This window comes from Cyprinus carpio, chromosome B2 (assembly GCF_018340385.1).
Source record: "Cyprinus carpio isolate SPL01 chromosome B2, ASM1834038v1, whole genome shotgun sequence".
Classification (NCBI taxonomy): domain Eukaryota; kingdom Metazoa; phylum Chordata; class Actinopteri; order Cypriniformes; family Cyprinidae; genus Cyprinus; species Cyprinus carpio.
The window spans coordinates 30,537,208-30,554,817 of NC_056598.1; the positions used below are offsets into that span (position 1 = coordinate 30,537,208).

Consider the following 17,610-nt stretch of genomic DNA (forward strand, 5'->3'; position numbering starts at 1 on the left):
CCCAGAAGACTGGTGCCAGAGACGGGTTTCCCGATGTAATGGGCCCGAACCCGAGGCTGAAGAGGCCGAGGCGGTGCCGATGTGGTTTCCGATACCTAGGCTGTGTGCCCGATGCCGAGGCTGTGCCCGATTTAGCCGAGGCTGTGCCCGATCGCCTTTTTTTTTTTTTTGCCGCAGGTCGAGTGCGGTGCCCGAGGCTGTGCCCCCCCGATGCAAGATGCGGTGCCCGATGCTGTTCCGGAGGCCGAGGCGGTGCCCGATATTGCGGCAGGCCGAGGTCGTTCCCGAGGCGGTGTCCTTGTCCAAGGCCGTTCCCTGAGGCATTTCCCGCCCCGAGGCGGTGCCCGATGCCGAGACCATTCCCGAGGCGGTGCCGCGCCCGATGCCGAGAGCGTTCCTTGTCCGATGCGGTCCTCCTTGGTTGAGGACGATGCGCAGAGGTCGTTCCCGCGGCGTTCACTGAGGCCATTCCCCGAGGCGGTGCCCGATGAGCCGAGGTCGTTCCCGAGGTCCTTGCGGTGTGTGTTTTAAGTGGTCCGATGCTCATTCCCGTGGGCGTGTCCCGATGTTTCCGAGGTCGTTCCCATAGTGGGGTCCTGTGTTCCACCCCCAACGCCGTTCCTGAGGCCATTCCTGAGGCCGTTCCTGAGGACCGTTCCCGAGGCGGTGTCCTTGTCCGATGATCGTTCCTGAGGCATTCATTCCCGAGGCGGTGCCCGATGCCGAGGTCGTTCCCGAGAGGGCGGGGTCCTTTGTTCCAATGCCGTTTTTCCTGAGGCCATTCCTGAGGCCATTCCTGAAGACCGTTCCCGAGGCGTGCCCGATGCCGAGGTCTGTTCCCGAGGCGGTGTCCCTGTCCGATGTCGAGCCCGCAGGCTGTTCCCGAGGCGGAGCCCGAGGTCGTGCCCGAGGCCGTTCCCGAGGCGGTGTCCTTGTACCAATGCCGTTCCTGAGGCCGTATCCTGAGACCGTTCCCGAGGCGGCCTGCCCGATGCCGAGGCCGTTTCGTTCCGAGAGCGGGGTGGTCCTTGTCCAATGCCGTTGTCGGGCCATTCTGAGGCATTTCCTGAGGGCTGTTCTTTCTGAGACCGTTTTTCCCGAGGCGGTGCCCGATGCCGAGGTCGTTTTCCCGAGGCGGGTATCCTTGTCCGATGCCGTTCCTGAGGTCCATTTTCCCGAGGCGGTGCCCGATGTGCATGTTCCGGAGGCCGATGCGGGGCCCCGAGATGTTTACGGAGACGATACCCGTTGTCCAAGGCCGTTTCCCGAGGCGGTGCTTGTCTGAGGCCGTTTCTCCGATGCTTCCCCCCCGTTCCCAATGCCGTGACCTTGGCCATCGCCACAGCCTGCTCCTTACTGGCTCCCCGATTGGCAGGTTACCGTTCGGGCCACTCAAATGGCGAATTCCTCCCTGGCCGTCTGCACAACGAGAATGGACTGATCCACCGTTGGCCACCTGAATCTGCCTGGCCCCTCGTGGTCCCCTGAACTTTCGGGGTCCACCGTGGCCACCTGAACTACTGCCTGGTCCCTCGTGGTCCCCTGAACTTTCGGGTCCGACCATGGCCCCCTGATCTGACCGAGCCACCTGGGCTACCAGGGGAGCCATCATGCCGGTCCCAGTTCCCCTACACGGGCCTGGCCCGCCATCCCTCCCCCTGTTCTGCCTCCACCAGTCCACCTCCCTCCTGGTCTCTTCTGTTTTTTGGGTTATTTTGTTCTGAGGAGCATCTGGAAGCTGCTCCTTAGAGGGGGGGTAGTGTCACGGTGTCTGTTCTGTGTCTCCTGGGTGGCCACTAGAGGTCTCACTTCCCCTTATCGTCACTCCACTTTAGAACTGCATTTCCCATAGTCTTGTCTGTTTCATCACTGCTCATTGCACTCAGGCTGTCCCTGGTTATCAATCATTGCACTCAGCCAATTCCCCGTTAGCATTGTCATTTCCTTGTGTATTAAATACCCCGGTTGTTCTGTCATTGCCACGGAGTCCTTGTTGAATGTCACCCTGGGTTTGTCGTGGTTCTCGGATGTTTGTGTATGTTTCTGGACTGCTTACCTGGATTGTGGACCTTTGGCCTGGCTGACCATGAGATTTGGATTATCCTAATAAAACATACTGCAATTGGATCTACCTGTTTGTGTGCGTGTCGTGACAGGTATTTCTCAAAGTATCATAGTATTTCTCAAAGTATCATGGTATTTCTCAAAGTGTCATAGTATTTCTCAGAGTATCATGGTATTTCTCAAAGTATCATAGTATTTCTCAGAGTATCATGGTATTTGCATCAAAGTGTCATAGTATTTCTCAGAGTATCATGGTATTTCTCAAAGTGTCATAGTATTTCTCAGAGTATCATGGTATTTCTCAAAGTATCATAGTATTTCTCAAAGTATCATGGTATTTCTCAAAGTGTCATAGTATTTCTCAGAGTATCATGGTATTTCTCAAAGTATCATAGTATTTCTCAAAGTATCATGGTATTTTTATGCTAGAGACCTGTTTTGATTACAAAACCATGGCGTTTTTACATAAAACATGGTAGTACATGTCAATACCATGGTGTTAATTTCAGAATTTAATGCAGACTCTATTAGGAGATTGTGTTAATATTTCAAGGATCTGATATGTAGAAATGTGTTGTTTTAAAGTCTAGCATGGCGTGGGAAATGCGCTCGTGAGGGAATCCTGTGCGTGTGTGGGTGTGTGAGCTTGATGAAATGACATTTCTGGGCTAGAGTGTGGGTTGTGTGAGCTGTGGATGAAACATGACATTTCTTGTGAAGATTATTCTGGTCACGCTCTATATGGTGCAAACCAGGGCTTCACGTTTCTTCAGGTTCACATGCATTAGCTTGTAGATAAAATGATTGATTGACAGGTTAGTTATGATCGATTTGGTTATCAGTGGCTCAGATGCCTCGAAACGATGTTCACGCTGATAACGCTGCGTGTGCATGCTCTGAAAGCAACATCTGTACTGCGTAATAGTCATAGAGACTCCAGCGCATCCAATGCACTTTAAAAACAAAGCATTGATAGCTGGATGATCGTAATCCAGCACGGCTGATTTTGCTCTGATGCATTGACACGTGGCTGGCTCATTCTTATTCTGTGCTGCACCAGACTATAAAACACTAGCTGCTCTCTCACTAGTGCTGCTGGTCATACGAGCGCAGTTGTTCAAAGCTGAATCTCACTAAACCTGCCAAGATTCATGCTTGAATCATTTTATCCCAACATAAAAAAAAAAATAATTATTTAAATTAAAAAATATATTTATTCAATGCTATATATAAATAATAATAAATTATTTAAGTAAATATAGAAATAATAGAATTTAAACACATGTATGTTTATATATATATATATATAATCGTGTAAATAAATAACCCCCCCAAAATATTTTATTTATTTTAACACTATTATGAAAATTAGATTTTTGTTTGCTTATAAAATATAAACTGTACTGTATATATGCTTATTTAATTTCCTTTAGACTAGTGTAAATAAATAAATAAATAAATAAATAAATAAATAAATAAATAAAATCATTACAATAATGCAAAAATATATAGATGATACATATATTAAAAGTATGCTTATTTTTAGTAGTTAGATATTTTCTGACACTGCAGTGGAAAAAGCAAATTTCCCAATTCCCTTTAATGTAATGCAAAAATAAATGAATGAATAAATAATAATAATAATAATAATAATAAAATAAATATGTATAGAAAAAAAAAACAATAAAAAGAATAATAATAATATACAATTTACACTTGTATAATACTTGACATGGCAGTATTTGTTTTATTGCCCTTGATTTATGTTGATTTAAATAATAATAATAATAATAATAATAATAATAATAATAATAATAATAATAATAATAATGTGTCTGGACATGGTGAATCTCATAGTTGTTTTTAAAAACAGTAATGAGAATTTGTAGGGGGAGATGCACTTTTTTGTAATGGAAAATAATATCACAGTAATCTTGGTTCCATTTTTTGGGGTGAAATATGAGCCGGAAATTTGGAGATTTACTCTTAATCACAATCTTAAGCTTCTGACAGCAGCTATCATGTGAATTCAAGTCCCTCATCTGGGAATTCTGTCTCAGTCCGCTCCCTCTTTCCCTTTGCAGTAAACAGGAACGCTGTGATTTACAGGAAGTCCCTGAGTAAAGGCACAGCGACTGTTCAGGAAAGGAGTTATGGGTTTATTGCTCAATGAGACGACAAAGCTCTTATTCTTGATGTGCAGTTTGTCATGACAGAGGTGTTGGATCAATGTTCATTACAGGAGAGACTGTGTAGTATGAAAGGTCTTGACTGAATTAAGCTCTTTACTTAATAGATCACTTTGCATATATACCCCTTAACAGATTGTTTAATGAAATCTAAAGATGAATGTATTACATAAGGCCTTTCCTTTTTCTGATATTGTGTTGAGTGATATAACTCATATGATGTTTGGTGGTGTTGTCATATGCTGAATGTAGGAGTGTTTTCACACTTATGTAATATTGAAAACGCTTTTGCAGTCAGCAGGGGCGGATAACATCCCACCTCCTGTTTCCAGCTAAACATCGCAGGAAAAAGCAAGGTCTTCACAGTTAGTAATGTGTTTTGATGTTCATGAGGAGTTTCATTGCTCATAATTGATGTCCAAATGCTTTTGAAGAGACTGGGACAGAGCAAAGTAAAATCATGAATGAGATCTCTCATATTTCTCAGTTATTTCTCTTCGATGGAGAGCAAATTGAGACGCTTGCTCCTTAAAAACTCCTATATTTGTTTCAGAGGAAATCTTGAAGGAATAGTTCACCCTAAAATGAAAACTGGCTGAAAATGTACTCACCCTCAGGCCATCCATGATGTAGGTGAGTTTGTTTCTTCATCAGGTTTGGAGAAAAGTAGCATTGCATCAGTGTCTCAGCAATGGATGCTCTGCAGTGAATGGGTGCCGTCAGAATGAGAGTCCAAACAGCTGATAAAAACATCACAATAATCCACAAGTCATCCACAGCACTCCAGTCCATCAATGCACATCTTTAGAAGCCAAAAACTATGTGTTTGTAAACAAATCCATCATTAAGATGTTTTTAACTTCAATCCGTTGCTTCCGGCTAAAATACGAGTCCATAAAACCAAAATAATGCTTCCTCCAGTGAAAAAGTGGTCTGGTCTGAATCAGGAGAGAAATATGCACAGGTCAAGCACCGTTTACAAGCCAAAACAGCTCTAAACAAATATGTGTCTAGGTTTTGACGTGAGAGACAACAAGAGATAGACTTTTTCATTGTAATAGAAACCATAATTAAGCACTAAAGACACATAATAAAACCTGAATCAGCGTTTAAAAGTTAAAAATGTCTTGATGGATTTGTTTCTTACAAAGATGCAGCTTTTGGCTTTATTATACATTAACTGATGGACTGGAGTGCTGTGGATTACTTGTGGATTATTATTATGATTTTATCAACCATCTGTACTCACACTCATACTGAACCCACCCAACCACAGAAGAAGAAATGTAGTGCTACATTTCTCCAAATCTGATGAAGAAACAAACTCATCTGCATCTTGAATGGTTTTAGGGGTGAGCACATTTTCAGCCGATTTTCATTCACACTTAAATAAAGATTCAAACTCTGCTCAGATTTGTCAAGATCTCAAAATCTGCATTCAGAAGTCTGAAATCTCAGTATGAAGTCTACTGACTATTTTAGGAGAAACATCCGAGATAATGTTACTTAAATGAAGCATCTCAGTAGACTTAATGGAGCTCTAAATTATGAAGGAGCAACATCTGTGCAATAACATTTTCCTCAGCATGTCAGTAAAACCCATTCAAGAGGCCTTCTTTCTTCATTTCCTTTCACAGTCAGCTGGTTGTTTTCCTCTCGGCTGTGGCAAATAAATGGGGTCTGGGAATCATTGATTACGATGTGTTGTTTGTGGGCAGCAGTTTCAGCTCTGAATTATTTATATTGGCAGTGATTTATGATTCTGAGCTATTATTAAGCACTAGTTTCCTGGGTTCTGCGATCCAGCATCCTCTTCATTGATCTGGCCTGGGTATTGATATATTACAGTGGTCTGTTTTAACTGCACTCAGTGAAACACCATATGATAGAGCTGCCCAGCTCTCTATAATTCAGTCTTAGATGGAGCTGAATGGCAAAGATTGCTTCCGGTTTGTTGCGTTCTTCAGTGTTTATTTGCTTGAAATGGAAAGAACTCTGTGGCTTAAAATAGACTGGGTCTTTCAGCACAGATATATAGTGGCCGCTCTGCCGGGATCGGGTCGTCATGTTTCTGTCGACTATGCAGATATAAAGAAGCTGTATCAGACCAGAGGATCTATTTTTATGTGCCTCTGAGGACACTTTTAACCAGCCACACCTGCAAACTGGCACAAACATGATGAAAGCAGGGCAGAGGACTGATAATAGTTTTTTTTTTACTTTTAAAATTTTTGTGTATTGTTCTCTCATTCTGCTGTATTATTATTATGTCTGTTGTTTTGTCTAGCTATCTATCATCTACCCATCCATCCATCCGTCCATCATTCTATCTATCATTTTTTTTCTAACTAACATCCATTCATTTATCCATCCACCGTTTTGTCTATTGTTTTGTTCATCTATCCATCCATCTTTCATTTTGTCTATCTACCATCCATTTATTTATCCATCCATCCATCCACTGTTTTGTCAGTCGTTTTGTCCATCCATCCATCTATCATTTTGTCTATCATCCATCCATCCATCCATCCACTGATCCATCCATGTTTTGTCTATCATTTTGTCAATCCATCCATTTATCTTTCCCTCCATCCACCATTTTGCCCATCCATCCATCCATCATCCATCCATCCATCTTTCATTTTGTCTGTCTACCATCCATCCATCCATCCAGTTTTGTCTAACATTTTGTCAATCCATCCATTTATCTTTCCCTCCGTTCACCATATTGTCAATCATTTTGTCTGTCCATCCATCCATCCAACATTTTATCAAGCGTCTTGCCCATCCATCCATCTATCCATCCATCCATCCTTCATTTTGTCTATCTACCATCCATCCATTTATCCATCCATACACTGTTTTGTCAATCATTTTGTCCATTCATCCATCTATCATTTTGTCTATCATCCATCTATCCACTTATCCACCGATCTATCCACGTTTTGTCTTTCATTTTGTCAATCCATCCATTTATCTTTCCCTCCATCCACCATTTTCTCAATCGTTTTGCCCATCCATCCATCTTTCATTTTGTCTATCTACCATCCATCCATCCATCCATACACTGTTTTGTCAATCATTTTGTCCATTCATCCATCTATCATTTTGTCTATCTACCATCCATCCATCCATCCATCTTTCATTTTGTCTATCTACCATCCATCCATTTATCCATCCATCCATACACTGTTTTGTCAATCATTTTGTCCATTCATCCATCTTTCATTTTGTCTATCTACCATCCATCCATTTATCCAATCCATCCATACACTGTTTTGTCAATCATTTTGTCCATCCATCCATCTTTCATTTTGTCTATCTACCATCCATCCATTTATCCATCCATCCATACACTGTTTTGTCAATCATTTTGTCCATTCATCCATCTTTCATTTTGTCTATCTACCATCCATCCATTTATCCATCCATCCATACACTGTTTTGTCAATCATTTTGTCCATTCATCCATCTTTCATTTTGTCTATCTACCATCCATCCATCCACGTTTTGTCTATCATTTTGTCAATCCATCCATTTATCTTTCCCTCCATCCACCATTTTGTCAATCGTTTTGTCTGTCCATCCATCCATCCATCCATCCATCTTTCATTTTGTCTATCTACCATCCATCCATCCATCCATCCATCCACGTTTTGTCTATCATTTTGTCAATCCATCCATTTATCTTTCCCTCCATCCACCATTTTGTCAAGCGTTTTGCCCATCCATCCATCTTTCATTTTGTCTATCTACCATCCATCCATTTATCCATTTATCCATCCATCCATCCACTGTTTTGTCTATCATTTTGTCAATCCATCCATTTATCTTTCCCTCCATTCACCATATTGTCAATCGTTTTTTGTCTATCCATCCATCCATCCATCCATCCAACATTTTTTCAAGCGTTTTGCCTATCCAGCCATCTATCCATCCATCTTTCATTTTGTCTATCTACCATCCATTCATTTATTCATCCATCCATCCGCTGTTTTGTCAGTTGTTTTGTCTATTCATCCATCTATCATTTTGTCTATCTACCATCCATCCATTATCCATCCATCCATCCACTGTTTTTCTATCATTTTGTCAATCCATCCATTTATCTTTCCCTCCATTCACCATATTGTCAATCATTTTTTGTCTATCCATCCATCCATCCATCCAACATTTTTTCAAGCGTTTTGCCTATCCAGCTATCTATCCATCCATCTTTCATTTTGTTTATCTACCATCCATCCATTATCCATCCATCCATCCATCCATCCATCCATCCATCCACTGTTTTTCTATCATTTTGTCAATCCATCCATTTATCTTTCCCTCCACCCACCATTTTGTCAATTGTTTTATCCATCCATCCATTTTCACAGTAACAAATGATCTACAACTCAAGCTCTCCCTAAAAAATAATAATAAATAATTTTATCATTAACTTAACTAAAAAAACTTTTTGTTTATGAACAAAAAAAAAAAAATAAAACGATGAATAAATCAAGCAACCAAAAAACGTCCAGTGTGCGATGAGTCTGATAAATGACATTATCTGCTGCTGGTCTGATAGAGCAGAAAGAAGTGTCCAGGATTCATTAGTGACACTGGAAGCCCTGGGGAGAAAATGCTGTGGACTCGATCAGACCACAGAGAGACACAATGAGTCAGAACCCGAGAAACAAACACAGAGCGAGTGTTTTCCACTGAGAAATCTGCTGACGCACTGAAAACAGAATAAAGAGGCCATTGGGTGAAATTGAACTGAAGTCTTTATTTCTAAACTGTAGTGTTTGCTGCTGGAAAGACCCGCATTTATTGTGTTTGGATGATGGTTCTGGTGTCCCAGGGCCTCTGTTTTTTATACTTTTATCTTTATACTTTTTGTTTTTCATGAAATGTGAATATTATAAACAGTGCTTCTTTTTTTTTTTTACATTTAACAATGTAACGACAGCTCAAACAGTAGAGCATAACAATGCCAAGATCAGTTAATTCCCAACAATATATATATATATATACTGTCTTTAACCATGAAATATGAGGGTCAGTCTTACCCGCTAACATACTCATCATCACAAGTTTTGTATGTACATTTCACAACACCTCAGGTTGAGAAAAAAGTCAGAAGTTGATGTAAAAAGTCGCTGATTCATGACAGAAACAAAGTCTGAATTGTGAGATGTAAACTCAGAATTACAAGAAACAAAGCAATAAAAAAAAATTTATTTATCCCATGGCAGAAACCAACTTTCATAATATTCAGTAATTCTGACAGTGTTCAAAAAGTTGTTGTGGGTCAGACTGACCCAGACCGTAATAAAGTGATCAGTCCCAAAACAGTTTGATTTTATAAAATCTTCTCTGATGTCATATCCTTCGGCGCTGTGTGGGCTCTCGTCTGTAGATGTTCTCCTGAGCAACTTCAGTGAAATTAAACCAACGCCGGCACTTTCCTCTCAGATCTCATCTTTTCAAATGGTTTTATTGGCCAGAATTCCGGTCAGAGGTGCCTGAACGAATGCGAACGCATCAGAATTACTGCAGCACAGATACCGCAATAGCACTACAGTATGATTACCCAGAAAGCAACTCACTTTAGAAAAGAGTGAGGATGAAAACCACATGAGGCGTTTATGGAGTGTGTGTGTAGAGTCAAGCCTTTATAACACACTCACTTCCAGTTTTAATGGCCATTCAGTGGAAGAGGAGAGAAGATGAGCTTTGGGTGGGGTTGTTCGGAGCGGGTTTGCATATTAATGCTCCTCTGCACTGCATACCATGTGCTACAGCGGGCATCGATAATGCATGGGAACACACGTCATCACAGTGCAGAGAGATGGAAAACTTTAAGAAATCCCCTCATTCCTGTATGAAAGACTTATGCTCATCAATAATGCACAAGCTCTTCTGAAGTGCATATACACTGTATATGCATCAAACACTTGCATTCTCAGAGTCAAAAGTTACTTTGTCAAAACACCAAATGCATCAGCCTTTTCTTGTTTGAACATTGATGCAAAGAGTTTTGCACAGACAATGTAGTTTCATTGTTTGTTTCGGCTCATTTTTTCTCTTACTCTTCTGTTTTTTACAGTGAAGAAGGCCAAATATGATGGACCCCAGGGTGAGTAAACATCACACATGATTTCACAGCTTTTTTCCTTTTAGTATATACATATTCATGTATATAATATTCATAGAGTTCAATGCCAGGTTTATTAGAAAGCTAGATTAGTGCATAGTTCATGATACTTAAATAAAAATCAAATGTATACTTTATTTATAAATTGTTCAGTACAGTACTTATTGGTTTTACTGTATAACTAACAATGAAAAACCTTTTTCTATTTTCACATCATGTAGTTATCTAGTTTAATGTTAATTTATATTTATATATATTTATTATATATATTTATATATTTAAATAAAAAAATAAATGTATAGAATAATTTCTAAATTTATCTATAAATTGTTCAGTACAATACTTTTTTTGGTTTTACTGTACAACTAACAATGAAAAACAGTTTTTTACATCAAGTAATCTAGTTTCATGTTAATTTATATAAATGATTAAAAATTAAAAAATAAATGTATAAAATAATGTATAAATATATTTAAAAAAAACCTAACAATGAAAAACAATTTATTGGTTTTTATTATTTATTAATTTAATTTACTTTTTCACATCATTTAGTAATCTAGTTTAATGTTAATTCATGTGAATTATTTAAAATAAAATGCATTTAATTAATTAAATGTATAAAATCATTTATACATTTATTTATAAATTGTTCAGTACAATAATTTTTGACTTTACTATTTAACTAACAATGAAAAAAAATCTAGTTTAATTTTAATTCAGTGCAACACTTTTGGAAAACTGTATATGAATGCTATGATTGTTATCTCTTGTTTTTTTTTCTTCTCCTGCAGAGAAATTCAACACATACGTGACTTTGAAGGTTCAGAATGTGAAAAGTACGACCATCGCCGTACGTGGCTGCCAACCCAGCTGGGAACAAGACTTCATGTTGTGAGTCCTTCATATCTTCTTCTGTCTTTTGATTTATTTTTTGCTTTCATTTTCTCTTCATCTCTCTGTCCCTCTCATCCTGTTGTTTTTTTTCATGTCCCTTTTCTGTTTTCGTTCAGTTCTCTCCTGCACTCTTTACAGTCAGTGTTTTATTAGTTTAATCGAAACACATTTACTCTGATTATCTTCGTGCTCATTTGAGTTCTGTAACAGCGTTTGTGCGCTCATCTGATATTCCTGCTGCGTTCAGCAAGACAGGAGAATCTCATTTGCTCAAAAGTTTCTCTCTCGTGACTCAGCACACTTAACGGAGTTTTTAAATATGTTACATTTGCAGTATCAACTTTATGTCAGATGTTATAGGACAAATAAAAATCTAAAAATAATCATTATAATATAGAACAACAAAAAAAAAAAATAAAAAAAACAACAAAAAAGTTATTTGATTTTAGGAGAATTTGATGAGATACATTTGAGGTCTTATTAAGATCTCTGAGTTTTGAATGCATTTAAAGACAGTGTTGAGATCTGATTTGAAACTCTAGTGGAGACATTTGAGATTACAGAACATTTGAGAAGCAGGTGATTTAAAAAAAAAAAAAAAAGAGCATCTCTATTTGCTCTCCATTACATCTGTTTGCTGTCTAGGAGAAACAATTGAGATAATAATGAGATCTCATTTATAATTTTTATTTTCTGTGAGTTATGGTTGAGTGATATGGCAAAAAATAAAATATCTTTGACACATTTGACAGATTTAAGATATTTATTTCTCTCTTTTTTTAAACATATCTTTTTAAAAACATCCTGTATGTTAAGAAATCATATGATTTTTCTTAAATGTCAAGGCAATTTAAATTCAAAATGACTAAAAGTATAACACCAGTAGATTATTAACATTAAATATTTTGTAAAAACAAACAACAGCTTTCAGCCTGTCAGCATCATGCAAACATGAAATATCAGACAGTAGTAGTTCTTTCCAGGTTATTCATTCCACTGCTGCTTTAAAATGTGTATGTGTTTAATGTGTAACTACTGTCCATGTTTTAGTTCATGTTTAGTAGTGATGGGGAAATAAAGCTTTTCAAAGCAAAGGTGGAAAAAGGTGCCTTTGCAGCCCAGATGTCCCAGTGATTTTTGGACTATAATAATGTAAAGTTGATTAATATTATTATTAATTAGAAGTGCTTGTGAAGCGGGGATTACTACAAAATGAATATGCACAAAACTACACGTGCACATATTTATTCATATTATGATTCATTCTTAACAACGGTGTCAGACGTCACATCACTAATGTTTAGCCACGCCAAGCCATGCCATGTCTTTGTTTATTATGTATTTGCTCACGTTTGGATATCATTAAACTGCACATGGGTTCTATTTCAACTCACTTCAGTGGACTTGCAAGAAAAAAGTCTTTATTTTTTTGTTCAGTGGCAGAAAGAGGCTTCCATAAATCACGCTTTCATGTCTATTTCTTTTTCTCCTTTCTCTCCCTTAGTTATTTTGATCTTCCTCTCATGTTGTGATTTACTCTGAGATCACCTTCGTTCTTCGTTCTATTGATGCAATCTTCACTTTATCTCCCTCTGTCGCCCGCTCACTCCCTCCTGCCTTCATTCACGCATCTTTCTCCGCGTGCTCTTGTTCATTGATAGCAGACAGATGAACTCAAAGCGTTTGCGCTGGTGCAGCACGGCTGTTCTTACGTAACGCCGCTCTGCAGAGAAACTCCTTCTGCTCTCCAGTACGTGACGTGCCTTTGATAGCGCCGATGTTCAGAAGAGAAAACTGTACTGCATACTGCACACCTTGCACTGTTTACTGCCTACTGGGTTTAAAAATTGAATGTGAAGCAGTATGCAGTGAAAAATGTTTCAAACAGTAGTATGCAACAGCCTCAGCAAATGCTGTTTTGTGTTTTTAATAAAGATTAAATATATATTATTGCTTCCATTTGTCATACTAGAAGTTTCTCTGTTGTATTGAATCTTACTTCCAAAATAAGGTGTTTTAAGGCAAGACACTACAGCCAAAAACATTTTGTTTTTGGTCAATTATAAGATTATTTGGCTAATTTGCTTCTATAACATGAATTCTTTCAGACCAGTGGAAATAAAACCATGCAAAATACACATTTAAGTACTTTTGTTTTATTGCACTTCATCTGTGTATTATTATGAATATCTTGGTGAGTTTTTCATATATCATTCACACACTGATTTATACAACATTTTATTCCTAAAAACATATCGAAAATGTATTTTTTTTTCTGGTTTATCGAAAAAATGATTTTGATTCAAAAATGATTCAAAAAAGAATTTTGAACTAGGATTTATCCAGTGTTCGAATTTATGTTCTGGAAATGTATGCAAATGAGTGCATATTTAATTAGATGATGCCTCATTTGCATATTTAAACATAACATTTCAGAAAACTCGTTAATATAAGACAGTTGTCTTAATGTACTGTCATTAATCAACTTGGAAAATTTAGTGATTATAAATTTGTAAAAAAAATTGTTTATAGTATTTGAAGTGATGGAATGTTATCTGTTATGCTTTATTTAATTCATTAATTATAGCTTAGAATTTATACATTATATGTTTATATAAGCACTGTATAGCTTTATATATTATTATATGGATCATCTGTTTGAAAGACATCAGTTTCAGCTTTCAGTATTTCACATGTGACTCACACAATACTTCTAAACCCTGAGAAATGTGCATTTTTATTGCTTACATAATATTTGAAACCACTCTGAACCCCGCAGCATCTCAGAAATGTAAATACTAGGTATTTTGCAGTCTTCACTTCTCTTGTGGTTTTCTTTCTAACAATGCGTCCTGCTGTTTTGTAAATTAGATATGTGTTATATTTCTCCTGGCCATGTTTTGTTTCCTATTTGTTTCCATTTTGCCGTGATGTAATTATGTAAAGCAGTTTAGTCTATAAAATCCTCTCAGTGTGGTGCCAGCAATCAGATGCAAATGTCTCTCGATAAACATCGAATCTTGATTCCAGACGAGCTCTTCACCCTCTGTTGGCTTTCCGCTTCATGCCAGGCTTGATGCTAATCAAAGCTTTTAACTTTTCTCCGCAGAACATCTCACTGTCTTCATGAAAGTGCAAGCAGCCTTTTTCATTCAGTCTTTGTTCTTTTTTGTTTCCCATTTATAGGTCCATTCAGCGGTTTACTCTGCAGTGCATCACCGCCTGCATTTATCTTCATTTAAAGGTTGCTCTGTTTTTTTTCGTTCTCTCTATTTCTCTGTCCAGTGAGATAAATCGTCTGGATCTGGGCCTCACGGTGGAGGTGTGGAATAAAGGACTGATCTGGGACACCATGGTCGGCTACGTTTGGATCCCGCTGCAGAGTATCCGCCAATCAAACGAGGTCAGTGCTGCACTATTGAGCACTATTCTTAATACTGGTTTCAATATCACAGCGAAAACTAAATGCTGTTAGTATACTAATAGAGATTCCTGGGGCCGAATTCACAAAAATCGTTTTAAGAAATTTAATAAGACGAATTACATTAAGTAAGAATGTAAAAATGTTTTTAGTGGAATTCTTGAAAAATTCTCAAAAGTTCTAAAATTTTATTTTTTTTTACTTTTTTTTTTAATTAAGAAGAAAATCAGGCTTTTATGGAAGCTTGTTTCTGCCACGTTATAAAAAATAAAGTTAATTAAAACTGATTATCTCAGAGCTATTTTTTACAGAATAAAAATAAAAAAGATAATTGCAACATTTTATCTCACAATTCTGCCTCTTTTTGTTTTTTTTGCAATTTAATGTAAAAAATAAAATTATAATTTTTTTACATTTTGTTTAAGTTGTAAAAACAACAGAAATAAAAACCTAAAAAAAAAAATAACAATAAAAAAAAAGCCAAATAAAAGAAAAACCGGCATTGCAAGAATTGCCCCTTTTTTATTCTGTTAAAAAATCACAATTAAGTAGCGTTTTTAAGTTTTTTATTCTGTTAAAAAAATCGCAAAAACCCGCTAAAAATTATGGGAGCAAAAAAAAATCTGAATTGGAAGATATATCAGAATCATGAGAAAAGAGTCATAATGCTGCATAATAATCATAATAAGTGTGCATATTATTTTAGTTTTTAATGTATCGTGTACTTTAAAGAGCCTGCCTTGAGATGTGCTTATTTGCATGCATTGCATTCATTTGTGTGACATCTGTCTTGTACTGAATATACAAGAAATTATGTACATGGACTAAGTTTTCAATTTCAAATTCAGCAAAAAGCCACATCACGCATAAATGTAGTGTTACTGTATGTTGTAATGCTTACAACAATTAATTTGAAACAACCAAATAAATTAATTAAACATTAACGTTAAAGTTAGGTAATTCTAACTTTAAAAGGTTATTTATGATGATTTTTAAGGAGACTCTTTTCAAGAATTTGAATTGTTCTTAAGTTTTGTCTTAGGAACAATCTTAAGAAACAAAGATTATAATATTTTTAAGAAGTATTTTCGGAAATGAATTTTTTTTTCTTAAAATAAAAATAAAAATAAAAAATAATTAAATTTTTTTTTTTACCAACTTTTCACCGTTTCATTTGAGAAAAGACATTTTGAAAGACATTAAAACATTTTAAAAAACTGATTAAATTGTTAAGGTTTTATTAATTAATTTTACTAGACACCATTTTTATAGATTAATACCAAACATAAAACAGAATCCAGAAAAAAAAATAAAACGAACAACAGAATTTAGGGAAAAATAAAATGCATTCTTTAGCATTAATTCTCTAGGTCTAACAAATATGAGGATTTCTTATAAGTTCATAAAAAAATAAAAGTTTTCTTCCCCACCATAAAGCAAATGAATATATCGATAAAAAATATCAATATTGTATGATATGAAAAAAATATTGTTATAATATTTTATGCATACTGCCCAGCCCTAGTTTTAAGCATAAACTGATACATTTTTCAAAATACAAGACATAATATCTTAAATAATTTTGCTTCTCAAGTAAATGTATATCTTGATTTAAGCATGTATTTGCTTACAATTATCAAGTAATAAAATGTTTTGCTGTGTAATACTAAGATGCCAAATGTTAATATCTATAGTTTTATAAGCGATGAAAGAGCCACATAAGAGCAGTACAGTCGTTCTCTGTGGTGAGAAAAGAAATCAAACAAAGACTAACAAAGGATGGACATTTCATATAATATGAAGATAAGATAAGTTAATTTAATATATCTTGATTTAAAACCACGTTAATAAACGCCATAAATTCACCCACAAATCACCTCACATCCCCGTCATGTCACCATGAATAATGCTGTTACGTGAGCCAATGCTTGCTTTATTTAAAGGCAGTGGTTTTATTGAGCCACCTTCCATTTGCTGCTTTTATGTCCTGTTTTTATAAATGACCCTGAGTTTTTCCTCATGGTTTCATAACGTGACATGAATAATATATCACCTGCCGTCAATAATGAATGAGTATTTTCTTCTCTCAGCCTCAGACTCTTCCTTCTTCTGATGTTCGGAGAGATTTGTTATGTTTGTGCATTTGTTCTGTAATATATTATAATAATCCTCTATAGCTGCCACATCAAAAATAAGATAAAAAAAAATAAGATCAAAGCAGAGGTGCAAATAAGAGGTTTAATTTACTAAATGATCGGATGCACAATTTTCATCATAAAACATTTTTTTAAATCCCAGAGAATAACGTTGAGTGTTTTGGAGAAAAAAGCGAATTAAACATTGCGAATGTGATTAATTTTTTAAATTTTTTTTTATTATTCAAATAAAAGAAGCTCCAGGTTTGCTGCGCTTATTTTTAGGGTTGCAAAATTTTTGTCAATATATATCAATATGACTAGATGATAAAAATAATAATAATAATTTTATTTTTATTATGATCATTAGTATAACAAAAAAATATATTAAAAAATTTAAATATTCCACTGTAAAAAAAAAAAAAAAAAAAAATAAATATATATATAAATATCTATATAATATAATATTTAAAATTAAATTTAAAAGGTTTTAGGGTGGCCAACATTTTTAGCTATAAAATAATAATAATAATAATAATAATAATAATAATAATAATAATAATAATTGTATTTTTATTATGATCATTAATTATTATTATTATTTTTTTATTATTATTTTAATAATAATATAAGACAAAATTGTAATATTGTTATAGATTTTACTTTAAGAAAATCTAACTTTTAAGAAAAATAATAATAATAATAATAATAAAATTGTAAAAAAAAACAATTCATAAAAAAAAACTCCAAACATCTAAACATAGAGCT

The 17,610-nt window shown here is 36.1% G+C and overlaps 1 protein-coding gene across 2 annotated transcripts in view; it reads left to right on the top strand.

Annotated features, from left to right (window-relative positions):
• LOC109065743 (protein unc-13 homolog A-like) overlaps positions 1-17,610 on the top strand; it is an 80,029-nt gene that overhangs the window by 3,321 nt on the left and 59,098 nt on the right. For both annotated transcript variants that reach the window (XM_042719112.1, XM_042719111.1), the window contains exons 2-4: positions 10,345-10,374; positions 11,184-11,283; positions 14,572-14,689. In XM_042719112.1, the coding sequence (XP_042575046.1) occupies positions 10,345-10,374; positions 11,184-11,283; positions 14,572-14,689 (248 nt within the window). The remainder of the gene's footprint in view (positions 1-10,344; positions 10,375-11,183; positions 11,284-14,571; positions 14,690-17,610) is intronic.